At 46.2% G+C, this 27538-nt stretch overlaps 1 protein-coding gene across 4 annotated transcripts in view; it reads right to left on the reverse strand.

Annotated features, from left to right (window-relative positions):
• Positions 1 to 27538, reverse strand: part of LOC119899874 (mitogen-activated protein kinase kinase kinase kinase 3-like) — a 51315-nt gene that overhangs the window by 9328 nt on the left and 14449 nt on the right. The window contains exons 4-27 of one of the 4 annotated variants that reach the window (XM_038714687.1): positions 25330 to 25394; positions 19807 to 19862; positions 18793 to 18840; positions 18621 to 18662; positions 18193 to 18266; positions 17835 to 17966; positions 15837 to 15899; positions 11865 to 11915; positions 11557 to 11638; positions 11239 to 11358; positions 8900 to 8969; positions 5671 to 5729; positions 5411 to 5473; positions 4912 to 4979; positions 3049 to 3087; positions 2780 to 2932; positions 2592 to 2646; positions 2357 to 2507; positions 2118 to 2188; positions 1876 to 1917; positions 1468 to 1552; positions 834 to 913; positions 467 to 527; positions 62 to 167 (exon numbers count right to left, since the gene is read on the reverse strand). In XM_038714687.1, the coding sequence (XP_038570615.1) occupies positions 62 to 167; positions 467 to 527; positions 834 to 913; positions 1468 to 1552; positions 1876 to 1917; positions 2118 to 2188; positions 2357 to 2507; positions 2592 to 2646; positions 2780 to 2932; positions 3049 to 3087; positions 4912 to 4979; positions 5411 to 5473; positions 5671 to 5729; positions 8900 to 8969; positions 11239 to 11358; positions 11557 to 11638; positions 11865 to 11915; positions 15837 to 15899; positions 17835 to 17966; positions 18193 to 18266; positions 18621 to 18662; positions 18793 to 18840; positions 19807 to 19862; positions 25330 to 25394 (1836 nt within the window). Of the gene's footprint in view, positions 1 to 61; positions 168 to 466; positions 528 to 833; positions 914 to 1467; positions 1553 to 1875; positions 1918 to 2117; positions 2189 to 2356; positions 2508 to 2591; positions 2647 to 2779; positions 2933 to 3048; positions 3088 to 4911; positions 4980 to 5410; positions 5474 to 5670; positions 5730 to 8899; positions 8970 to 11238; positions 11359 to 11556; positions 11639 to 11864; positions 11916 to 15836; positions 15900 to 17834; positions 17967 to 18192; positions 18267 to 18620; positions 18663 to 18792; positions 18841 to 19806; positions 19863 to 25329; positions 25395 to 27538 lie in introns of those variants that run through there. The other 3 variants (XM_038714689.1, XM_038714688.1, XM_038714690.1) reach the window with 3 other exon arrangements.

Consider the following 27538-nt stretch of genomic DNA (forward strand, 5'->3'; position numbering starts at 1 on the left):
GGAGCGGTGAGCCTTTGTGTTTAAAGCTTGTAACATGTGTTGAATGTTTTCAGGAACTGACCGCGGTAAGATGCGATCGGGCAGCCGGTGAGACGTCAGCTTCAGTTTCTGTCGAGCCTGTTCGAACATGCCGGCCAGATTGTGGCAGTACAGCTGAGAGGCTTTACCTGCAGACGAGACGCAGGGGTCAGGTAACACACATCATAGTTTTCCTTTTTCATTGTTTTTCTTTTACAGTCTCGCATTGTTTTTATGAATCAAATTAAGATTTTAGAGTTTGTTTTTCTTTGATTCGTTTAATGACCTGATTCGAGTCCTTTACTTATTTTCCTTCCTCAGGTGTCAGTTTGCTTCAAGGACTTTTTGTCTCGTGTTGTTGAGTCATTCACTTGTTAGAGTTAATTCATGAAAAATAACTAAAGCAGACAATAAGAGCAGAATAAAAAATCAACGGTGTGTGACTGACCTGAGATGGAGATCAGAGTGTTGTTCATCACATAAACCCAGGTACACCTGCGAGGAAACAACTGCACACACACAAAGCGGTCACTGATTTATCCTGCACTCAGCCTCAGACCCTGAACCCCACGCTGCCGTGGCCTCCTGATCTGGACTGAAAACTAGATCAGACCCTGAATCTGGTGTCAAAACTAAAAACCCGAATAGTCTTCCTGATGAAACTCTTTTATTTATTTGCATTTCTGCACTAACCTCTGTGCCGTCAGCTGAAATCTAAAGTCTACAATGTTTGTAGTGTTTTTTGGGTTAGGGGTCCGAGCACCACCAGGTGGACCAGGTGAGCCCTCCAGAAGCAGCTGTTTCCTGTCTCTCACCTGTTCCATGCAGTTCTCATGGAGCTCGTTCAGGTTCAGAGTGTAGATTCCCTCCTCGGCTCCGAAGATGAGATAATGATCTGAGGACAGAAGCACACAAACAATACTGAACACAGAAATACTACGACACTGACGGACTGGGACGGACTGGACCCTAAACACCAAAGTCACACAATAACACAAGCTGACTGATGGAGGCAGCGGCGGACCAGAGGGGCAGAATTTCATCGAAGAGCCTTCCTGTCTCTCTCTGCAGGATCCTTTCCACTATAACTGTCTGAGCCCGGCAGAAACCAGCTCTGCGGTGGATCGACTCTGACGAGACGAGGTTACCCACAAGCCGTGAAATGGCTGCAGACTGAAAATGGGGTCCAGAAGTAAAATACAGAAGTTCCCCTTCAAAGCAGCAGTTGGGAACAACTACTCTGCTGCTCGTGTCACTCCGCTAAGCCCCTCCCACCAAACCCACAATAAGGCACCAGTTTTCCTGGACACATCAACCAGTGTAGGGCTCACTCTCCATGGCGAGACACCCCGCACCCTCCTGCACCGACTCATCCCAGAGACTCCCAGACTGAAGCCGGGTCGGACCGAAGGCGATCCTGGTGTGATGAAATGTGATGAATGGACGTACCTCTGGTGTCCGGGTTGATCCAGGAGGCAGCAGAGTGAATCTTCAGAGGACAGCCGTTGAAAACCTTTGAGAAACAGGCTCCCATCTGAAAACAGGAGGAAACAGAAACCAACATAAAGCTCAGGGTCTCTGAGCGTTCAGCCCTTCTATCATCTAGTCTTCGTTAAACAGCTGACGTGGTGTTCTGCTTTTAGATCCACCACCCAGGTCACTGGTGGAGCCTCAGGGTTCAGTCCTAGGATCGCTGTCAGGGTCCAATGAATCGGGCACACTGACCAGGCGGAAGTTAATTATTCATTATTAGCTTATTATCACACTGCTGAGCTGTGATGTAAAGTGCAGCAGACGTTCTGAGGTTAGAGTCCGGTTTATGTTAGGGGTGGGGGTTTGTGTGTGTGTTGGACCTACGTGGACTTTAGGTGTAGGCGGGAGTCCGTTGCTGGCGGGTTTCTGATGGAGAAACAAACACTGACATCAGCATGAGTTCTGAGCATGTGCACATCAGTTATCAGTAAGAGACGTCTGCCTCTTTTTATGCGGTTAGTTTTCACCTGCAGGGTGCAGCAGAGGGGCGGGGTTTACCTGCAGCCTGTCGGACCTCTGCTCCCTGCTGCTGCTGCAGAAACATGAAAGATGAATCCGTTTCTTACCGGAGGATGTTTCCTGTCGGGGCCAGCAGGAGGCGCTGCGGAGTGCTGCTCAGAGGAGGGCGGGGCGTTACCTGCACAGAGAGAGACTGTTGGACACACGGCAGGTGTATTCCAGGTGTGTCGGAAGTGTACATGAAGTGTAGTGGAAGCTGCAGGTGCTTTCACACCTGACCTGTTCGCTTGAGATGTGAAAGCAAACGACCTGATCTGATGTTCTCAGAGGTTCCAGCAGAACTTACCCAGGCTGCTCAGTCTGTGGGGGGGCAGTTTAGGGGGTGGAGGTCTGGGTGGACCCTGGGTGGCCGAGCGGACCGGGCTTTCTGACGGAGGATGGCGCTTTATGGTACCCTGGTCGCCATGATGGTCGTCATCAGAAGAAGGTGGTCCCTCCTGTAGGGGGCGCAGAGATATGAGATGCTGGTTCTGACAGACATGATCCAGACAGACAGATCCAGGACAGGTGGGAGGACACACCTGGGGGGGGGGGGCTTCAGGAGGAGGGCCGGGCCGCAACGTCAAGTCCTTTACACTGAAAGACACAGAGAGAGAGAAGAGAACTTCCTGTGAGTCCGACCAGAACCAGAACCAAACATTTTCACTTCAGGCTGAAAGCTAGCGCAACGTTAGCGTCAGGTGTTTTCAGGTGTGTTCATCACACTCACTGCGGCATGTTGTCTCCATTGTCGTTGTCATGGTGATCTGGAGAATTAGAGACGCCTGATTGGTTCTCTCCTCCCACACAGCCTTCATCATCATCCTCAGTCTTACCTTCATCCTCACTTGCAGCCACCTCATCCAGGTGAGTGTCATGGCCCCTGTGGAGGAAACAGGCATCTCCAGGTTCACAGATAACTCAGTAAGTGAGCGTGTCACCGACACGTATCACCTGTGGGATGTCACACCTGTCAGTGCGTGGAGGGGCGGGGCTTACCTTTGGTTGAGCTCCTCCTCCACAGACCTCAGCTGGCTCCTGATTGGACAGTTTGGAGGGAACAAAAAAAGAAACTCAGTCTTTAAACATGAGCTGACCAATAACTGATGTCACTTTACAACACCTTTTACAAACATGGCATTTTCTCTTCCGTCAGCAGTGATGCAGCTGACGAGACGTTCTCTCTAAACTCACCTCTTAACACCGGGATTTACCAGCACGAGTTATGACATCACAGCTGGCTTGGAGCCAATCAGGGTCGAGTATGAAACTGACCCGGTGTGATGTGGAAAGGTGAAGCGTCCAGGTGATGTTCAACAGGTGAATGTTAAACATGAACAATGTCTACAGGTGACACGTTTATTTCTTCGTTAGTTTCATCTTGATGATTGCAGCTCATGGAAATCAGTAATCGAGATCTCTAAATATTAGAATAAATAAATTATACAGAAATGTGGATCTTCTGAAAACCTTCTGGTTGGTTAGTTTCTCCTCTCAGCAGCTGGTCGAGTTTCGCTTTCAGGGCGGCGAGGAGGCGACCAGCCTGCCGAGCTTTGATGAGACCTTCAGCCCGTCTGGTGTCTCTCAGAGTCTCTGAGGGGTTCAGGTCAGGTGAGCTGGCCGACCAATCACAGGAACACCACGGTTGGCAGACCGGTTCCTAGTGGTTCTAGTCCTGCGGGCAGGTGCCAGATCCTGCTGGAACAGGAAACCGGCGTCTCCATAAAGCTCGTCAGCAGGTGAAGCATGACTCTCTGATCGTCTCAGGTCCACATTTCTGATTTAAAGATCTAATATTTTCAGATCTGGATTTCCATAAGCTTAAATTAATGAACTTTTCCTCAATATTCTGATTTCCTGTCAGTAAAAATCCTTCTGAGCTGTCGGACGGCGTCTCATCTGAAAGAGCTCTTAGAACCTTATTCAGCTGCCAGAACCCTGCAGGTTCTCCAGGAGACCCGTCTGCTCTCCCTTTTCACAGTCTTTCTCATCATCAGACACATTTCCCTGGTGTGACGAGAAGTGAGAGGTCAGCGGCGAGGTCAGAGGTCGGCGCATTCAGACAGCAGCAGAAGAAGAAAACGTCAGTGGAAATGCCAGCCGTCCATTTAAAACCGCTTTCTTCACCGTTAGCAAAAATTCCAAAGTGCTCAAATGCAGCGTCTTTAAATTTTCATCGGCGAGCAATAAATAATTCAGCCGGAGCCGAAGTCTGCACTCGCTGAGGGAGGAGAGAAACTCTCTTCTTCACGTGCTGCGTTCACGTGTGCTGCGGAGGGTCTGCAAACTCCACAATTACCAACCAGCAGCTCGTTTACATGATGTGGCCCCCAGGACCAGAGAACCAGTGCTGGGGACCAACCCCCCCGACTCACTGTCCCGTTTTATCATCAACAATTAAATGCGGGAGGGCTCCACTGAGCGTGCTCAGGTGAGAGGACGCCTTTTCACTGAACTGAGTTAAAAAATGTGACTTCTAGAGGAGGCGTGATCAGATATAGCTCAGACAGCACGAGAGCCTCGTCCTGAAGTTCTCCAGAACCAGGAGAGAGTCTCAACACTGCTGCTAGCTTCCAGCTAACACCTGTACAGGTGAGCTCATTAACATACAAGTGGCAGTGAGACCCGACGGTGGCACCGAAGACGTGAGACCCAACGGTGACCCGAGACCCTGAGACCCGATGGTGGCCCGAGGACGTGAGGCCCGACGGTGGTCTCTGTCTGAGCATCACAGGAAGTCTTCCACTCACTCTGGATGTGATCAGAACTTCCCTCCTTCTGCCTGGACGCCTTCACATGTTGCTGCTTTGTGTCTGATCTTTAAATGTGACGGAGATGTTTTATTGATCCTGTGTTTCCCACCTGTTTCCACTGAGGCTGGATCCTGATCCTGATCCTGCAGCAGAATCCTCCTCCTCCATCTGCAGCTCCTGCAGGAGACACGATTTATTATCTTCAGCTTAGAGGATTTGATCTTTCCCCCCCTCCCCTTTCCTAAAAGCCTGCTGTACAAATTCCAGAGCAGATGTGGAGGCAGCTGATTGATTCCTTACAGACCCAAACGCCGCTGCGCTGCTGTACCCCCCCCCCCTCCACACTTCACTCACGGTTTTAACGAATCAGCTGTCTGACACACATCATGTGACTCTACTGCTCTGTCACTGGCACACCTCTAAACTGCTGATTGGACAGAATCACAGACTAACTAACACAGACCAGTGACAGCAGAGCAGGAAGTGACATCATCCAGGTGGAAAAGCAGAGAAGAAGAAGAAAACAAAAAGAAGCTGTTGGCCTGTTAGCGTGGCAAGTCAGTTAGCTGGAGTGCTAACAGGAAACAGGAAGAGGCAGCGGTAAATACCAGGGTGGATCTCGCGGTGTAGTAGAGCTCCTCCTCACAGTCCAGGAAACGATCCGGGTCGGCCTGAAAACACAAGACAAGACGGGTCAGACAGAATATGGCGGCGTGACCACCTGGTGCTACCATGTGACCTGCATCACATCCACCTGGGGGATGCCGTGTTTCCTCTGAGCTATGTTTTCTCTCATTTGGTGTCAGAGGTGTTACCCAATCAGCAATGACGTGTATATAAGCCCTGCCCAACAGTTTGAGAGTGTTACCTCTTCATGGTGCGCTTCAGTCTCTTTCCTCAGAGGAGGATCAAACTTCATCTGATCAACTGAAAGACAAAACACACTCACTCACCATCATCCCCACCATCACCACCATCACCACCATCACTAATCACCATCACCACCATCATCACCACCATCACCATCACTACCATCACCACCATCACTCATCATCATCACCACCCTCACCATCATCATCACCACCATCACCACCATCACTCATCATCATCATCACCACCACCCTCACTCATCATCATCACAATCACTCACCATTATCACCATCATCACCATCACTCACCAATATCACCATCACTCATCATCATCATCACCATCACAATCACTCACCATCACCATCACTCACCATCCATCACTCACCATCATCACAATCACTCATCATCACAATCACTCACCATCACCATCACTCATCAATATCACAATCACTCATCATCATCATCATCACCATCACAATCACTCACCATCACCATCACTCACCATCATTACAATCACTCATCATCACAATCACTCACCATCATCACATCACTCACCAATATCACAATCACTCATCATCACCATCACTCACCATCATTCACCATCATCACCATCCATCACTCACCATCATCACAATCACTCACCATCACTCACCATCATCACAATCACTCACCATCATCATCATCATCACCATCACTCATCATCACCATCACTCACCATCATCACAATCACTCACCATCATCACCATCCATCACTCACCATCATCACAATCACTCATCATCATCATCACCATCACTCACCATCATCACCATCACCATCCATCATCACAATTACTCATCATCACTCACCATCATTCACCATCATCACCATCCATCACTCACCATCATCACAATCACTCATCATCATCACCATCACAATCACTCACCATCATTCACCATCATCACAATCACTCACCATCATCACCATCCATCACTGACCATCATCACAATCACTCACCATCATCACCATCACCACCATCCATCACTCACCATCATCACAATCACTCACCATCATCATCATCACCATCTATCACTCACCATCATCACCACCACCCTCACCATCATCATCACCATCCACTCATCACCATCACAATCACTCACCATCATCACCACCCTCACATCATCACCATCCATCACTCACCATCATCACCATCCATCACCACCACCTTCACCATCATCACCATCCATCACCATCATCACAATCACTCATCATCACCATCACAATCACTCACCATCATCACCATCCATCACTCATCATCACCATCCATCACTCACCATCATCACAATCACTCACCATCATCATCACCATCACTCATCACCACCACCCTCACCATCATCATCACAATCACTCACCATCATCACCATCCATCACTCACCATCATCACAATCACTCATCATCATCATCATCACCATCACTCACCATCATCACCATCACCATCCATCATCACAATTACTCATCATCACTCACCATCACCATCCATCACTCACCATCATCACAATCACTCATCATCACCATCACAATCACTCACCATCATTCACCATCATCACAATCACTCACCATCATTCACCATCATCACCATCCATCACTCACCATCATCACCATCACCACCATCCATCACTCACCATCATCACAATCACTCACCATCATCATCATCACCATCTATCACTCACCATCATCACCACCACCCTCACCATCATCATCACCATCCACTCATCACCATCACAATCACTCACCATCATCATCATCACCATCTATCACTCACCATCATCACCACCACCCTCACCATCACAATCACTCACCATCATCACCACCCTCATATCATCACCATCCATCACTCACCATCATCACCATCCATCACCACCACCTTCACCATCATCATCATCACCATCCATCACCATCATCACAATCACTCATCATCACCATCACAATCACTCACCATCATCATCACTCACAATCACTCACCATCATCATCACCATCCATCACTCATCATCACCATCCATCACTCACCATCACTCATCATCACCACCATCCATCACCATCACTCACCATCATCATCACAATCACTCACCATCATCACAATCACTCATCACCATCACTCACCATCATCACCACCCTCACCATCATCATCATCACCATCCATCACTCACCATCATCACAATCACTCACCATCCATCACTCACCATCACTCATCATCATCACCATCCATCACTCACCATCATCACAATCACTCACCATCATCATCATCACCATCACTCATCATCACCACCACCCTCACCATCCATCATCACAATCACTCACCATCATCACCATCACTCACCATCATCATCACCATCCATCACTCACCATCATCACAATCACTCATCATCACAATCACTCACCATCATCACCATCACTCACCATCATCACCATCCATCACTCACCATCATCACAATCACTCACCATCATCATCACCATCACTCATCACCACCACCCTCACCATCCATCACCATCCATCACCATCACTCACCATCATCACATCATCATCACCATCCATCACTCACCATCATCACAATCACTCACCATCATCATCATCATCATCACTCATCATCACCACCACCTTCACCATCATCACCATCCATCACCATCACTCACCATCATCATCATCCATCATCATCCATCTCTCACATCACCACCCTCACCATCATCGTCATCATCATGATCCATCACTCACCATCACCACCCTCACCATCATCACCATCCATCACTCACCATCATCACAATCACTCACCATCATCACAATCACCATCATCACAATCACTCACCATCATCACCATCACTCACCATCATCACAATCACTCATCATCACCACGATCACCATCATCACAATCACTCACCATCATTATCATCACCATCACTCATCACCACCCCCCTCACCATCACTCACCCTCACCATCACCATGATCACCATCATCACAATCACTCGCCATCATTATCATCACCATCACTCATCATCACCACCCCCCTCACCATCACTCACCCTCACCATCACCATTCATCACTCACCATCATCACCATCACCCTCAACCTCACCCTCACCATCACCATCCATCACTCACCATCATCACCATCACCCTCAACCTCACCCTCACCATCCATCACTCACCATCATCACCACCATCATCATCATCATCACCACCACCGTAAACTTACAGGTGATCTCAGACAGAGTTTTTCCTTCTCTGGTGTTTCTGGACGGGATCCTCTGAGGGACAGACACGAGCTGCAGACAGACAGGAAGTCAGTAACTACAGGTGTGCTAATGGTCCTCTGCGGCGCTGCAGCGGCGTCCCCGTGTGGTTTGATCTGTGCGCTGACATACATGTGTTTAACGAGGACGAACACATTCAACAGGTTTACTGAACCTCAAGAACACAGAGGTGACTTTTACTCTTTATTTTATGGGGGTGAGGGGGGGCCCGCCACAGAGGGGATTCCCTCGGCATCCTTTTCCTCTCAGCAGAGGACACTTTCACAGCAGACACACGCACAAAGTGACAGCTGCAGATCCAAGACGGCGTCTGAGCGGCATCCTTCAGTCAGGGCAGACACATTCAGCTGAACCCTCCAGGGCCTCGAAGCCTCGTGTTGGGCATCAACTGTGATGCTGGCATCAGTTCTGCTTCCTCCTCACAGCTTCATCTGATGCTTCAGTCAGGTGCTGACGGACTGAACATGTTCTCAGCACGAGGAGAGGAAACCAACTGATCCTTACTGATCTATTGATTGTTTTTTTCAGTCAATGCCTGATTTTTATTGGTTATAAAATGAAAGGTGTGATTCAGTGTTGTCTTCAGATTGTTTCTCCCTCCCAGTTTTTTATTGCTATCAAACTGAAAAAAACATGATTAATCAGTGAAAGAGGAGGATTTGCCCCCCATCACTGATCAATTCATCAATTTATTGACTAATTAGCAAAACAGCAGTTACCTGACACACATTACTGTACAGAACAGGATTGGCACTACTGCTGTGACAGAACACGAAGGAACGTGAAAGAACACGAAGGAACATGAAGGAACGTGACAGAACACAAAGGAACCTGAACGGGAAGGAACGTGAAGGAACATGAACGGGAAGGAACGTGAAAGAACACGAAGGAACGTAAATGGGAAGGAACATGAAGGAATGTGACAGAACACGAAGGAACAGTAAGGAACGGGAAGGAACGTGACAGAACACGAAGGAACATGATGTAATGTGACAGAACACGAAGGAACATGAACGGGAAGGAATGGGAAGGAACGTGACAGAACACGAAGGAACATGAATGGGAAGGAACATGAAGGAACGTGACAGAACATGAAGGAACATGAATAGGAAGGAATGTGAAAGAACATGAACGGGAAGGAACGTGACAGAACAGGAAGGAACATGAACAGGAAGGAACATGAAGGAACGTGACATAACACGAAGGCACAGGAAGGAACAGGAAGGAACATGAACGGGAATTAATATTTCATTGCAATATGAAAAGATCCAGTGAAGTTCAGCAGATGGTGCAGAGCATGCTGGGAACTGTTTGTGCTCTGTACACAGGAAACAACAACAGCACTGTTCATTAACGTTTAATGACTCGCCCACGGACATTCAGCTTCCTCCCTACTTCACCAACACTGTTGTGATGGAGAGCTGTCTGGAGCCGCTGTGCCGGCCTCCCTGCGTGTTAGCTTCACGATAGCTTCATGATAGCTTTGCAGCAGCAATTGTAGCCGAGGTTAGCTAAACACAACTTACAACTTACTTGCTGTCGTTGTATGCTCAGTATCGTGGCGTGATTTCTCCAGAATCACTTACTGCACTGGACTAAATGATGTGACACCATGCAGACTTCTCTTGGAGATTGGTTTTGGAAAAGTTTTCCTTTTGTATCAAGCAGCAAAACACATGACGTGTTTGAGTGAATTGCTTTCTGTGACACTACACATTCTGCAATGTGACTATCGCGGATGTGACCCGGATGTGACCAGAGGCTCTGTGGTGATTAAAGATCAAATCAGTGTTCACCAATAAGGTTTGAGGATCCACTGAGGATATTAAAAAAGAATATTGTCGACACTGAACTGACTGACTATTGGTGATTACAAGTCTAATGTAAGAATAATGAGCACACATGTTATTAAACGTGTCTTCAGGGTTAGTCAGGAAATTTCCCCCTCTGCTGCTCAGATTTGGACCAATCGGGTTTTAAAATGCCTCTCACAAGAGACGCACTAATGTATTTTGTTTTAGGTCTGTCTGTTTACTCTGCTAGTCAAATACAAGTTAGTCAGAATGTTAGAACCATTTCTCCCTCCACAGAGCTGACAACAGGAAAAGCAGCTGTCTGAATGTAGTGAATGACACGAAGCTCACACTGCTGAGCTGCAGTGACTCTGAACACTGACCTTTACCTGTCTTTAACCGACTTCACCAGAACATTTACTGTGAGAGACCAACAAATATCTGACGATATTGCAGACGTTAAGAGTCCTTTGCCCCCCCCCCCCCACCTCTGTATCGGCCTCGTCATCGTCCAGGTGGTCCTGGTAGGAAGTCTGGTCCGGGTTACTGACTTTATCCAGCAGCTCGATGACCAGAGTCCGACTGAGAGGCTGAGAGACAAACGGATGCTGGGGGAGGACAAAAAACATCATCATGTCCCTTTAATCTGCATCCTTCATCAACACATAATGCTGATGTCAAGTGGAAATCTGGTTTATTCAGGAAGTAGGGGACACAGCTTTGTTTGTGGCCGTGCAGTTTGACCATGACAGGTTTAGAAACGTATTCTGAGACTCTACTGCATCGTCACAGCACCGTTTTACTACCTGCAGGAGTTTGTCAGCTGTCGGTCGTTTCTTGGGGTTTTTGGTCAGAGCAATTTTTACAAACTGATGGAAGTTTCCAGTCCTGCAGAGATAAAAACACACAGATTGAACACTAAATACCTCACTGATAATACTCGGGTTATATATTTTATATTTATCAACTAGTGGTAGTGAGAAAAAATAAACACCAGACTCTAACAAGCACATTGACATCAGCTAGAAAAGAGGTGATAACCGATACCAACAGTGAAGTCGAGCATGATGTAGCACACCGTTACGTTTTTGTGAAAACAACCAACAAGGCATACCACGGGGAGCTGCTCCAGTGTCCTACACTGTCGAGTGCGCAGAGATGCATGCTGGGAAATGTGGACAAAGTAAAAAAGTGTTTCAGAATCTTTAAGAATGCAAATGACGTTTTACTGTTCCAGCGATGCTTTATTGTTCCAGTGGCGAGATCAGCTGTTCAAGTGTTGATATTAACTGTTCCAGTGGTGATATAAACTGTTCCTGTGGTGAGATTTACTGTTCCTGTGGTGAGATTTACTGTTCCTGTGGTGAGATTTACTGTTCCAGTGGTGATATTAACTGTTCCAGTGGTGATATAAACTGTTCCTGTGGTGAGATTTACTGTTCCTGTGGTGAGATTTACTGTTCCAGTGGTGAGATTTACTGTTCCAGTGGTGATATTAACTGTTCCAGTGGTGATATTAACTGTTCCAGTGGTGAAATTTACTGTTCCAGTGGTGATTTAACTGTTCCAGTGGTGATATTAACTGTTCCAGTGGTGAAATTTACTGTTCCAGTGGTGATATTAACTGTTCCAGTGGTGATATAAACTGTTCCTGTGGTGAAATTTACTGTTCCAGTGGTGATTTAACTGTTCCAGTGGTGATTTAACTGTTCCAGTGGTGATATAAACTGTTCCTGTGGTGAAATTTACTGTTCCGGTGGTGATATAAACTGTTCCAGTGGTGATATAAACTGTTCCTGTGGTGAAATTTACTGTTCCAGTGGTGATTTAACTATTCCAGTGGTGAGATTTACTGTTCCAGTGGTGATTTAACTGTTCCTGTGGTGATTTAACTGTTCCAGTGGTGATTTAACTGTTCCTGTGGTGAGATTTACTGTTCCAGTGGTGATTTAACTGTTCCTGTGGTGAGATTTACTGTTCCAGTGGTGATTTAACTGTTCCTGTGGTGATATTAACTGTTCCTGTGTTGAGATTTACTGTTCCTGTGGTGATTTAACTGTTCCTGTGTTGAGATTTACTGTTCCTGTGGTGATTTAACTGTTCCTGTGGTGATATTAACTGTTCCAGTGATGTTGTTTGGATTTTATGCTGACTCTACTGGGATGTAAAGTTCCAGTTTGTCTAAATTCACCATCAGTCTGCTGCTCACGTCGCTGCTCTGCTTGAGCTCCGGCTGACATTCAAAGAGAATATTCTTCTTATTAGCATTAACAGCACCTGGCTGGCTGATGTTAATAATTCAGCAGCTTCTTGATTGTCCTCATACATATTATTTCACTGATTCCATGCTGAGAGGGAGAGAGAGGGAGAGAAAGGAACAGAGAGAGAGAGAGAGAGAGAGAGAGAGAGAGAGAGAGAGAGAGAGAGAAAGGAACAGAGAGAGAGAGAGAGAGAGAGAGGAACAGAGAGAGAGAGAGAGAGAGGAACAGAGAAAGAGAGAGAGAGAGAGAGGACCAGAGAGAGAGAGAGAGAGGACCAGAGAGAGAGAGAGAGAGAGGACCAGAGAGAGAGAGAGAGGAACAGAGAGAGAGAGGAACAGAGAGAGAGAGAGAGAGGGGAACAGAGAGAGAGAGAGAGAGGAACAGAGAGAGAGAGAGAGAGGAACAGAGAGAGAGAGAGGAACAGAGAGAGAGAGAGGAACAGAGAGAGAGAGAGAGAGAGGACCAGAGAGAGAGAGAGAGGAACAGAGAGAGAGAGAGGAACAGAGAGAGAGAGGAACAGAGAGAGAGAGAAACAGAGAGAGAGAAACAGAGAAAGAGAGAGGAACAGAGAGAGAGGAACAGAGAGAGAGGAACAGAGAGAGAGAAACAGAGAGAGAGAAACAGAGAGAGAAACAGAGAGAGAGGAACAGAGAGAGAGAGAGGAACAGAGAGAGAGAGAGGAACAGAGAGAGAGAGAGAGAGGAACGAGAGAGAGAGAAAGGAACAGAGAGAGAGAAACAGAGAGAGAGAGAGGAACAGAGAGAGAGAGAGGAACAGAGAGAGAGAGAGAGAGAGAGGGGAACAGAGAGAGAGAGAGAGAGGAACAGAGAGAGAGAGAAAGGAACAGAGAGAGAGAAACAGAGAGAGAGGAACAGAGAGAGAGGAACAGAGAGAGAGAGAGGAACAGAGAGAGAGAGGAACAGAGAGAGAGAGAAAGGAACAGAGAGAGAGAAACAGAGAGAGAGAGAGGAACAGAGAGAGAGAGAGGAACAGAGAGAGAGAGAGAGAGAGGAACAGAGAGAGAGAGAAGGAACAGAGAGAGAGAGAGAGAGAGAGAGGAGAGAGAGAGAGAGGAACACACAGAGAGAGAGAGAGGGAGAGAGAGAGGAACACAGACAGAGAGGAACACAGAGAGACAGAGAGGAACACAGAGAGAGAGAGAGGGGAACAGAGAGAGAGAGAGGAACAGAGAGAGAGAGAGACAGAGAGAGAGAGGGAGAGAGAGAGAGAGAGGAACACAGAGAGAGAGAGAGGGAGAGAGAGAGGAACACAGACAGAGAGGAACACAGAGAGACAGAGAGGAACACAGAGAGAGAGAGAGGAACACAGAGAGAGAGGAACACAGACAGAGAGGAACACAGAGAGACAGAGGGAGAGAGAGAGAGGAACACAGACAGAGAGGAACACAGAGAGACAGAGGGAGACAGAGAGAGGAACACAGAGAGACAGAGGGAGAGAGAGAGAGGAACACAGACAGAGAGGAACACAGAGAGACAGAGGGAGAGAGAGAGAGGAACACAGACAGAGAGGAACACAGAGAGACAGAGGGAGAGAGAGAGAGGAACACAGACAGAGAGGAACACAGAGAGAGAGGAACACAGAGAGACAGAGGGAGAGAGAGAGAGGAACACAGACAGAGAGGAACACAGAGAGACAGAGGGAGAGAGAGAGAGGAACACAGACAGAGAGGAACACAGAGAGACAGAGGGAGAGAGAGAGAGGAACACAGAGAGAGGAACACAGAGAGACAGAGGGAGAGAGAGAGAGGAACACAGAGAGGAACACAGAGAGACAGAGGGAGAGAGAGAGAGGAACACAGAGAGGAACACAGACAGAGAGGAACACAGAGAGAGAGGAACACAGAGAGAGAGAGGAACACAGAGAGGAACACAGACAGAGAGGAACACAGAGAGAGAGGAACACAGAGAGACAGAGGGAGAGAGAGAGAGGAACACAGACAGAGAGGAACAGAGAGAGAGAGAGAGGGAGAGGAACACACATGTCCCAAACTAAGAAAAATGTTGACAACGTACAGACTGAGTGAACACAGCCTGGCCATAGAAAAGGGTCGACACAGACAGAGCTGGCTACCACAAGAGGAGAGACTCTGCTCTCAGTGTGACAGGGGACAGGTAGAGACAGGGGACAGGTAGAGACTCGGGGGACAGGTAGAGACACAGAGGACAGGTAGAAATAGAGCTGCACTTTCTAACCTCATGTCCTTAATATAAAACACAAAGACAAAAACACTTTGCAAACATTTCCCAAATATACCCCGAATTCAAATTCATATCAGACACACAGAAACTCCCCTATTTACTGGGAGAAATGCCCAAATGTGAAATAATTGCTGCAAAATATGTCTCCTCATGCCATGAAGTGAAGACAACCAGTAGAACCTCAGACTGATAAATAATTGGACAGATTTTCAAATTATTATTATTTTGATCGTTTGATATTTTAGTAATTGTTTGTTTTTACATTTGACACTATTATTTTTTTAATCAATTAATTCTTTAAAAAAAGGGTTTTTTGTCTATTAATATACACACACACGTTACTGTTTCATTTATTTATTTTATTTTTTATATATTTTTTAGCATGCACACACACACACTTACCATTTGATTTATTTAAATTTTTTATATATATATATTTTTTTAAACACAAACACACATACACTTTGATTACTTTACGCTTTAATTGTTTAATGAAATGTATGGGGCTGATTGTTCTTATGTTGTGTATATATGATACTTTGGCAATGTTATTACATTCATGCCAATAAAGCTAATTTGAATTGAATTGAATTGAGAGATACTCACCACTTCACCTTGTCTTTCAGTTTGGGCGACTGAAAGTTACTTTTGGTCATCAGAAGCAGAGCTCTGAGAGGGAAACAGATCATCAGTCATCATCTTAGTGACAAACTGGAGCTCTTTAAATTTCATCTCATCTGCTGTTTACTGCAGCAACACCTACAGATGCTGGTCATATAATTAGAATATCATCAGAAAGTTGATTTATTTCAGTAATTCCATTCAAAAAGTGAAACTTGGATATTATATTCATTCATTACACACAGACTGATATATTTCAAATGTTTATTTCATTTAATTGTGATGATTAAAACTGACAACTAATGAAAATCCCAAATTCAGTATCTCAGAAAATTTGAATATTACTTAAGACCAATACAAAAAAAGGATTTTTAGAAATGTTGGCCAAATGAAAAGTATGAACATGAAAAGTATGAGCATGTGCAGCACTCATTACTAAGTTGGGGCTCCTTTTGTCTGAATTACTGCAGCGATGCGGCGTGGCATGGAGTCCATCAGTCTGTGGCACTGCTCAGGTGTTATGAGAGCCCAGGTTGCTCTGATAGTGGCCTTCAGCTCTTCTGCATTGTTGGGTCTGGCGTATCGCATCTTCCTCTTCACAATACCCCATAGATTTTCTATAGGGTTAAGGTCAGGCCAGTTTGCTGGCCAATTAAGAACAGGGATACCATGGTCCTTAAACCAGGTACTGGTAGCTTTGGCACTGTGTGCAGGTGCCAAGTCCTGTTGGAAAATGAAATCTGCATCTCCATAAAGTTGGTCAGCAGCAGGAAGCATGAAGTGCTCTAAAACTTCCTGGTAGACGGCTGTGTTGACCTTGGACCTCAGAAAACACAGTGGACCAACACCAGCAGATGACATGGCACCCAAACCATCACTGACTGTGGAAACTTTACACTGGACTTCAAGAAACGTGGATTCTGTGCCTCTCCTCTCTTCCTCCAGACTCTGGGACCTTGATTTCCAAAGGAAATGCAAAATTTACTTTCATCAGAGAACATAACTTTGGACCACTCAGCAGCAGTCCAGTCCTTTTTGTCTTTAGCCCAGGCGAGACGCTTCTGACGCTGTGTCTTGTTCAGGAGTGGCTTGACACAAGGAAAGCGACAGCTGAAACCCATGTCTTGCATGCATATATTTTTGAATGGGTTTTGTTTCACAATCCTCTCCAGGGTGCGGTTATCCCTATTGCTTGTACACTTTTTTCTACCACATCTTTTCCTTCCCTTCACCTCTCTATTAATGTGCTTGGACACAGAGCTCTGTGAACAGCCAGCCTCTTTAGCAATGACCTTTTGTGTCTTGCCCTCCTTGTGCAAGGTGTCGATGGTCGTCTTTTGGACAGCTGTCAAGTCAGCAGTCTTCCCCATGATTGTGTAGCCTACAGAACGAGACTGAGAGACCATTTAAAGGCCTTTGCAGGTGTTTTGAGTTAATTAGCTGATTAGAGTGTGGCACCAGGTGTCTTCAATATAGAACCTTTTCACAATATTCTAATTTTCTGAGATACTGATTTTGGGGTTTTCATTAGTTGTCAGTTATAATCATCAAAATTAAAAGGAATGGACACTTGAAATATATCAGTCTGTGTGGAATGAATGTATACATTATACAAGTTTCACTTTTTGAATGGAATTACTGAAATAAATCAACTTTGATGATATTCTAATTATATGACCAGCACCTATATCCACCGTATGTAATGTATTGAAAACATAAAACATTCAACACGTTGCTGGCGTTAAATTGTACGTAACAAAGAGGCTTTCTACTTGCGAGTTATTGTAAACAAACATCGTGATTGGTTATTTATCCTTGGTAAGGCACACGAACAGATAGAACAGTCATGTGCTCGTGGATGATCTGCTGCTTGTTGTTGCATTATATGGTCATTTTATTCTAATGTGTGTTGTTACTCTTGAGTTTTGTGTTTGCACACCACGTTGATAAATTCTTCTGTTCTCTGGTGTGGAAACTACAAACCTCATGGGGTGGAGGTCGAACATGGGCGGCTGCAGCTCGGCTAGTTCGATGGCGGTGATGCCGACGGCCCAGATGTCACACAGCTGGTTGTATCCACCCTTCCTCTCCACCGCCGCCACCTCCGGAGCCATCCTGCAACAACACACACCCATTGGCTTAGATTCGGCCAATCACAGAACCCGACAAGCTGACTGGATAAATACATCAGGAAGTCGAGACACAACAGAGAAACATGAAGCTGCAGCCTCATCATCATCATCATCGTCATCATCGTCCTGGGAGACAAGACGGCGGCTGCAGGCTGCTGACCTCAGCGTCACCATAGAGACCACCAATAGAAGGGGGAACAATGTCGTACCAGTACGGCGTCCCGATGAAGGATTTCCTCTTAGCGATGGTCATAGTGATCTGAGCCGACACGCCGAAGTCCGCTGCCAACACACACACAGAGCCAGGGGTGAAAGGTCAAACCAGCCATCTTCTGAGCACACATTAACTGTGTATGACCGCATCGTAATACTTCATATGGCTGACAGGCTGTGACATCACCACACAGTGGAAATATAAACTGCATGAACCAACGACGAGCACGAGACACTGAGGAGTGACGTAAGTCTGAATTATTTTAATGGTTTAATTCAGAAAAGGAAGTCTGCTGTCTCAGACAGGCTGATTGACTCAGTGTGACATATGACATATGACATATCACAAGACCCGCCTCTCTACCTGATCAGTGGGCGGAGTCTGCTCATGACATCACAGACCTCCCAGGTGCGTGAGACTCACCAGTTTGACGTATCCGTTATCAGTCAGCAGGACATTCGCTCCCTGCAGATGCAACACAAACTGTTAGCTCGCCGCTGTAGCTCCGCCCACTCAGGCTCACACTTAATGCACCTGACTGGTGATTCACACTGTGATAATTAATAATAATCATTAATAACACACTGCAGCTCACCTTGATGTCTCTGTGCATCTTCCCTTTGCTGTGCAGGTAGAAGAGGCCCTGCAGAACACAAACAGACGGTGTTACTTCATACTGGTAACAGGCAGGTAACATGCAGGTAACAGGCAGGTAACAGGCAGGTAACATGCAGGTAACAGGCAGGTAACAGGCAGATAACATACTGGTAACAGGAAGGTAACATGCAGGTAACAGGCAGGTAACAGGCAGGTAACAGGCCGGTAACAGGCCGGTAACAGGCCGGTAACATGCAGGTAACATACTGGTAACAGGAAGGTAACATGCAGGTAACAGGCAGGTAACAGGCAGGTAACAGGCCGGTAACAGGCAGGTAACATACTGGTAACAGGAAGGTAACATGCAGGTAACATACTGGTAACAGGAAGGTAACATGCAGGTAACAGGCAGATAACAGGCAGGTAACAGGCCGGTAACAGGCAGGTAACAGGCAGGTAACAGGCCGGTAACAGGCCGGTAACAGGCCGGTAACAGGCCGGTAACAGGCCGGTAACAGGCCAGTAACAGGCCGGTAACATGCAGGTAACAGGCAGGTAACAGGCCGGTAACAGGCAGGTAACAGGCAGATAACATACTGGTAACAGGAAGGTAACATGCAGGTAACAGGCAGGTAACAGGCAGGTAACAGGCCGGTAACAGGCCGGTAACAGGCCGGTAACATGCAGGTAACATACTGGTAACAGGAAGGTAACATGCAGGTAACAGGCAGGTAACAGGCAGGTAACAGGCCGGTAACAGGCAGGTAACATACTGGTAACAGGAAGGTAACATGCAGGTAACAGGCAGGTAACAGGCAGGTAACAGGCCGGTAACAGGCAGGTAACAGGCAGGTAACAGGCCGGTAACAGGCCGGTAACAGGCCGGTAACAGGCAGGTAACAGGCCGGTAACAGGCCAGTAACAGGCCGGTAACATGCAGGTAACATGCAGGTAACAGGCAGGTAACAGGCAGGTAACAGTGACCTCAGCCTACTGTCTGATTGGACGTTACCTGCAGTGTTTCCCGCAGGACGTAGGCAATCTGGGACTCAGTCAGTGGGCCAGTGACTGAAAGACAAAACAACACGATCAGTGTCCATATGCAGCCTCCATCCCAGTGCATGCTGGGACAGTGAAAACACACTGTCAGGTGACCTGCAGTGAGGGGGCGGTGCTTGAGATGTGTGTGAACTGACTGTAGTTTCACTCATTATATGTCTGCAGGGAGTCAGGCTGCGGTCTGCCTCGGCCTCCTCTCTCCACAGGGGGGGGGGATTATATCAGACTGGCGGGGGGTCTGGGGGTCGCCCCCGGTCACCTTCGGCATTGCAGTGAGGTGTAATGAGGCCGAGCGGCCGCCGTTCCACCGCTCATTAAAGCTCGCTGACGACAACTAGACACCCTCGGGTCTCACCGACATCGCCTTAACGAGCCCGGGCCCTAACGAGCAGAGACATGAAGGCAGTGTGGGTGTCGTCATGGCGACAGGGACGGCTGAAGATTTAAAGATGGCCGCCTCAGAATGACCCCTCATTACTGAACAGAGATCAGATGCTGGAGGCTTTCAAAGCCGCAGGAAGGGAAACAGTTTGTTTTTTGGATCCTTTAGTGCAGGGGTCGGCAAATAACGCTGACATCGGGCCACATTTTTTCCAGCCATTAGGCTACATGGCGGGCCAGAACATTACTTCATCAAATTATTTCCCATTCTTGGATGCTCATCTGCACGTCCAGCTCAGTGGGTCAAGTGCAGGACTCCCGTTGGAGGAGTTCCATAATCGATCCCAAAATCTGGCAGACTTTTTTTTCTCTGTTAAACAAATTGATCAGCCTATTAGGACACTTTTGCACATTTTTTAAATATGTGCTGCAGTGCTGTGCATGTCCCGGCGTTTGATCCGCATTCATAAACCTGTGGACACTATTTTTCATTTCACTGAGGAAATTCAGGGGAATCCAATCAGACCTTTACTTTTTCAGAGGTTTGTCAAGAAAGCCAGAGACTCTTTCGAACGTCCTTCAGAACCTTTCAAAGTAAAAGCTCTCAATCACCTCAACATGAAGCATTGCTGCAAAAAACATTCTCACGCTTTTATTTTGGAGGCACAATCACTGATTAGTGATTATGTGAGTAACTGTAGCTGTCATGCACCAGCCGCTATCAATTTATTTATTTTTTATTTTTCTGCTATCAAAGTAATCTGGCCACCTATTGCCGACCACTGCTTTGAAGTCTGGCGGAGGGTTCGGTTCCTCAGTCCGATCGGGTCAGAAACTCTGTGAGCCAACAGTACAGGCACCATCTGTCTGTTGGTTCAGAAAAGTTAAACTGTGTTCTGTTTTTTTCATCGAACCTCTTCTGCTCCAAACTTTCCATCTGCCGGTGAAAAGAACAGCGAAGAAGAAGAAGCTTCTCCAAGAAAACATAAAAACCCATTTATATAACAAAGTTATCTCGTGTCACGTTCCTTTCAGAGCAGGTCCACATCATTCTCTGTGTAATATTACTTACAACAGTTCCCACCGTGAGCAGAACCGGGCCAAGGAGGCCGGAACAGCTCCCTTTAACAGGCAGAAACCTGGAGCAGAACCTGGACTCTGTCAGCTGAGCTACACACCACTGGATATGTACAACAGCTGCATCATTAAACGATGTGGGCTTTGTAGATCATTGGCAAACTTTCTGGGGAAGACCTGGTCTGATCCGGAGAGACGGCATCCATCCCACTTGGGAAGGAGCAGCTCTCATTTCTAGAAATCTGGCCAAGTTTATTAGTGGACCAAATCCATGACAACCCAGAGTTGAGACCAGGAGGCAGAGTCGCAGTTTAACACACTTCTCTGCTCCTCCATTTCAGGAGTTACTTAGTGAAAATCCTATAGTGACGGTGTCTGCCTCCCGACCATCGAAATTATTTAAAAAGGTAAACAGAAGAGGAGCTGTGCATAAAAACCTCATAAAAATTAAAACCACAAGAGCAATAGTGCAAACAAATAGGAGAGTTAAATGTGGACTCTTAAACATCAGATCTCTCTCTTCTAAAGGTGTACTAGTAAATGAACTAATATCAGATTATGATATTGATTTATTTGGTCTTACTGAAACCTGGCTGGGTGATGGAGAATATGTTAGCCTAAATGAATCCACCCCTCCCAGTCATATTAATACTCACATTCCTCGAGGCACAGGCTGAGGAGGTGGAGTTGCAGCTATCTTCCACTCTAGCCTACTAATCAGCTCTAAACCTAAATTAAACTATAACTCATTTGAAAACCTTGTTCTTAGTCTTTCGCACCCAAGTTGGAAATCACTGCAACCACTTCTTTTTGTTATAGTGTACCGAGCATCTGGCCCGTACTCTGAATTCTTATCTGAATTTGCAGAGTTTTTGTCAACTTTAGTCCTTAAAATAGACAAAGTTATTATTGTAGGGGATTTTAATATTCATGTGGATGTTGAGAATGACAGCTTCAGTACTGCGTTTATCTCTCTGTTAGATTCCATCGGCTTCTCTCAGAGTGTTCATGAACCGACTCACTGTTTTAACCACACCCTCGACCTTGTTTTGGTGTATGGTATTGAAATTGAACATTTAGTGGTGTTCCCACAGAATCCCTCTTTATCCGACCACTGTTTGATAACTTTTGAGTTTGTATTGCTGAACTACTCGCCATTGGGCAAAACTTTCTATACAAGATGTCTGTCTGATAGTGCTGAAGCTAAATTTAAGGAACGCGATTCCATCAGCTCTAAATACATTATCTAGTCACAAAGTAACAGAGGACTCCTATGCTAATTTCAGTCAGTCCCAAATCGATCATCTTGTTGATAGTGCTGCAGGCTCGCTGCGAATGACACTGGACTCTGTAGCCCCTCTAAAAAAGAAAATACTAAAACAAAGACGGTTAGCTCCATGGTATAATACTGAAACTCGCAAATTAAAGCAAATATCGCGGAAACTTGAAAGGAATTGGCGTTCCACCAAAGTGGAAAATTGTCGTTTAATTTGGCAAGATAGTCTTAAAACTTATAGGAAGGCCCTCCGTAATGCCAGAGCAGCGTACTACTCGTCATTAATAGAGGAAAATAGGAACAACCCCAGGTTTCTTTTCAGCACTGTAGCCAGGCTGACAGAGAGTCACAGCTCTATTGAGCCAAGTATTCCCATAGCTCTCAGTAGTTACGACTTCATGAGCTTCTTTAATGATAAAATTCTTACTATTAGAGACAAAATTCACCAAGACCTGCCCTCAACTGGCACCAACTTATCTCTAAACTCAGGAACCTTAGAAACAGCTGTAGAACCAGATACATGTTTAGACTGTTTTGCTTCCCTCAATCTTTACCAACTAACTTCAATAATTTCTTCATCTAAACCATCAACCTGCCTCTTAGACCCCATCCCGACTAGGCTGCTTAAAGATGTTTTACCCTTAGTCAGCACTTCTATACTAGATATGATCAATCTATCTCTATCAACAGGCTATGTACCACAGTACTTTAAAGTAGCTGTAATTAAACCTCTTCTGAAAAAGCCCAAACTTGATCCGGATGTTTTAGCCAACTATAGACCTATATCTAACCTTCCATTTCTCTCTAAGCTTCTGGAGAAAGCAGTTGCTAAACAGCTGTGTGACTTTCTACAGAGCAATAGTTTATTTGAGGATTTTCAGTCAGGATTTAGAGCTCATCATAGCACAGAGACAGCACTGGTGAAAAACGACCTCCTTATTGCATCAGACAAAGGACTTGTCTCTGTACTGGTTTTATTAGATCTTAGTGCTGCATTTGATACCATTGACCATCAGATCCTATTGCAGAGACTGGAATATTTCATTGGCATTAAAGGAACCGCTCTAAGCTGGTTTAAGTCCTATTTATCAGATCGATTTCAGTTTGTACATGTTAACGATGAGTCCTCCATGCACGCCAAAGTTACTCATGGAGTTCCTCAAGGATCTGTCCACGGACCAATCCTCTTCACTTTATATTTGCTTCCTTTAGGCAATATTATCAGGAAATATTCCATAAGTTTTCATTGTTATGCAGATGATACTCTCTATCTATCGATCAAGCCAGATGAAACTCATCAGTTAGCTAAACTTCAAATGTGCCTTCAGGATGTTAAAACCTGGATGACCTGTAATTTTCTAATGTTAAATTCAGATAAAACTGAAGTTATTGTTCTGGGGCCTAAGCACCTCCGTGACGCATTATATAAAGATATAGTTTCCCTTGATGGCATCGCCCTGGCCTCCAGCACCACTGTGAGGAATCTTGGAGTTATCTTTGATCAGGACATGTCGTTTAAGTCTCACATTAAGCAAATTTCAAGGACCGCCTTTTTTCACCTACGTAATATTGCGAAAATCAGGAACATCCTGTCTAAAAATGATGCAGAAAAACTAGTCCATGCATTTGTTACTTCTAGGCTGGATTACTGCAATTCCTTATTATCAGGCTGCTCGAAAAAGTCCATTAAGACTCTTCAGCTGATCCAGAATGCTGCACGTGTTCTGACAGGAACCAGGAAAAGAGATCACATTTCTCCTGTTTTAGCGTCTCTGCATTGGCTTCCAGTAAAATCCAGAATAGAATTTAAAATCATTCTTCTTACCTACAAAGCTCTTAATGGTCAGGCACCATCTTATCTTAAAGAGCTCATAGTACCTTACTACCCCACCAGAGCACTGCGCTCCCAGAATGCACCTGTGGTTCCCAGAGTCTCCAAAAGTAGACTAGGAGCCAGAGCGTTCAGCTATCAAGCTCCTCTCCTGTGGAACCAGGTTCCAGTTTGGGTTCAGGAGGCAGACACCATCTCCACATTTAAGAGTAGGCTTAAGACTTTCCTCTTTGATAAAGCTTATAGTTAGGGCTGGCTCAGGTGAGTCCTGAACCATCCCTTAGTTATGCTGCTATAGGCCTAGACTGCATTGAATTGAATCATTACCACATCACATGTACATTATAATATTAAACCTCAGCACGATCAGAGGTTCAGACAGGTGAGGCTCACCTGTGAGTAAAAACTTCAAATCCACCAGCCAGAATTAATTAATTCAGAAATCCTCCAAAGGGAGTTTAGAAAAGTGCCTTTGATTTGAACACAGTCAGTGAATCTAGCAGAAACCCTTCAGGTGAATCACCTCCTGACAGAAGTTAGAGAGGAGGCCCCTCATTCGGCCACGGCCCTCAACAAACAGCACAACACGTCAGACTAAAGGCATGCTGCTGCTCTGAGGAGCCTCCAGGTTTAAATCCCTGTCTGTGTTAGTTCCTGTTTTATTTTGAAACGATTCTTCCTGGTGTCTGAACTTGTACTTCCTGTCTCTGTGTTCTCCCTGGCTCAGTGTTTGCCCCTGTCCTACCGTACCGTTTTGTGTCTGCACTCGGCAGTCACGGCATTTAAAGGGGAAGAAGATGTGACAACAGACCAGCTGATCGGTGACGGACTGTCCAAATGAGTTTTGGGTCAGTGCTTAGGGTTTGTTGGGTCGGTCTGAAGGAAGTGACATAGGCAAACGTGTGTCTCACTGTGGTAGATGTCCTGAAGTGATCCTCCTCCACAGAACTCCATACAGATCCACAACTTCTCCCTGCTGCACACACACACACGGATGATGGTGAAATGTTTGACCAGTTTAAAACAGAACTGGGCGACAACAACAATGGTGAGTCTGGTTGGTTGGTTTGGAGTCTGGTTGGTTGGTTGGTTTGGAGTCAGGTTGGGTAGTTTGAAGTCTGGTTGGTTGGTTTAGAGTCTGGTTGGTTGGTTGGTTTGGAGTCTGGTTGGTTGGTTGGTTTGGAGTCTGGTTGGTTAGTTTGGAGTCTGGTTGGTTTGGAGTCTGGTTAGTTGGTTTGGAGTCTGGTTGGGTGGTTGGTTGGTTAGTTTGGAGTCTAGTTGGTTAGTTTGGAATCTGGTTGGTTAGTTTGAAGTCTGGTTGGTTGGTTTAGAGTCTGGTTGGTTGGTTGGTTTGGAGTCTGGTTGGTTGGTTGGTTGGTTTGGAGTCTGGTTGGTTGGTTGGTTGGTTTGGAGTCTGGTTGGTTAGTTTGGAGTCTGGTTGGTTTGGAGTCTGGTTAGTTGGTTTGGAGTCTGGTTGGCTGGTTTGGAGTCTGGTTGGCTGGTTTGGAGTCTGGTTGGCTGATTTGGAGTCTGGTTTGTTAGTTTGCAGTCTGGTTGGTTGGTTGGTTTAGAGTCTGGTTGGTTGGCTGGTTTGGAGTCTGGTTGCTTAGTTTGGAGTCTGGTTGGTTGGTTGGTGAATTTGGAGTCTGGTTGGTTAGTTTGAAGTCTTGTTAGTTGGTTTGGAGTCTGGTTGGCTGGTTTGGAGTCTGGTTGGCTGATTTGGAGTCTGGTTTGTTAGTTTGCAGTGTGGTTGGTCGGTTGGTTTAGAGTCTGGTTGGCTGGCTGGTTTGGAGTCTGGTTGGTTGGTTGGTTGGTCTGGAGTCTGGTTGGTTAGTTTGGAGTCTGGTTGGTTGGTTGGTTAGTTTGGAGTCTGGTTGGTTAGTTTGAAGTCTGGTTAGTTGGTTTGGAGTCTGGTTGGTTGGCTGGTTTGGAGTCTGGTTGGTTGGTTGGTTGGTCTGGAGTCTGGTTGGTTAGTTTGGAGTCTGGTTGGTTGGTTGGTTAGTTTGGAGTCTGGTTGGTTAGTTTGGAATCTGGCTGGTTAGTTTGGAGTCTGGTTGGTCTGGTTGGTTGGCTGGTTTGGAGTCTGTTTGGTTGGTTGGTTGGTTAGTTTGGAGTCTGGTTGGTTAGTTTGGAATCTGGCTGGTTAGTTTGGAGTCTGGTTGGTCTGGTTGGTTGGCTGGTTTGGAGTCTGTTTGGTTGGTTGGTTGGTTAGTTTGGAGTCTAGTTGGTTAGTTTGGAATCTGGTTGGTTGGTTTGGAGTCTGGTTGGTTGGCTGGTTTGGAGTCTGGTTGGCTGGCTAGTTTGGAGTCTGGTTGGCTGGCTGGTTTGGAGTCTGGTTGGTTGGTTGGTTGGTCTGGAGTCTGGTTGGTTAGTTTGGAGTCTGGTTGGTTGGTTGGTTAGTTTGGAGTCTGGTTGGTTAGTTTGAAGTCTGGTTGGTTAGTTTGAAGTCTGGTTGGTTAGTTTGGAGTCTGGTTGGTTTGGAGTCTGGTTGGTTGGCTGGTTTGGAGTCTGGTTGGCTGGCTAGTTTGGAGTCTGGTTGGCTGGCTGGTTTGGAGTCTGGTTGGTTGGCTGGTTCGGAGTCTGGTTGGTTGGCTGGTTCGGAGTCTGGTTGGTTGGCTGGTTCGGAGTCTGGTTGGTTGGTTGGTTTGGAGTCTGGTTGGTTAGTTTGGAGTCTGGTTGGTTGGTTGGTTTGGAGTCTGGTTGGTTAGTTTGAAGTCTGGTTAGTTGGTTTGGAGTCTGGTTGGCTGGCTGGTTTGGAGTCTGGTTGGCTGGCTGGTTTGGAGTCTGGTTGGTTGGTTGGTTAGTTTGGAGTCTGGTTGGTTGGCTGGTTTGGAGTCTGGTTGGTTGGTTGGTTTGGAGTCTGGTTGGTTAGTTTGAAGTCTGGTTAGTTGGTTTGGAGTCTGGTTGGCTGGCTGGTTTGGAGTCTGGTTGGCTGGCTGGTTTGGAGTCTGGTTGGCTGGCTGGTTTGGAGTCTGGTTGAGTCGTTGGTTAGTTTGGAGTCTGGTTGGTTGGCTGTTTTGGAGTCTGGTTGGTTGGTTGGTTTGGAGTCTGGTTGGTTAGTTTGAAGTCTGGTTAGTTGGTTTGGAGTCTGATTGGCTGGCTGGTTTGGAGTCTGGTTGG

This window comes from Micropterus salmoides, unplaced genomic scaffold (assembly GCF_014851395.1).
Source record: "Micropterus salmoides isolate LMB-PRFRI ecotype aquatic unplaced genomic scaffold, ASM1485139v1 Ms_hic_scaffold_12, whole genome shotgun sequence".
Classification (NCBI taxonomy): domain Eukaryota; kingdom Metazoa; phylum Chordata; class Actinopteri; order Centrarchiformes; family Centrarchidae; genus Micropterus; species Micropterus salmoides.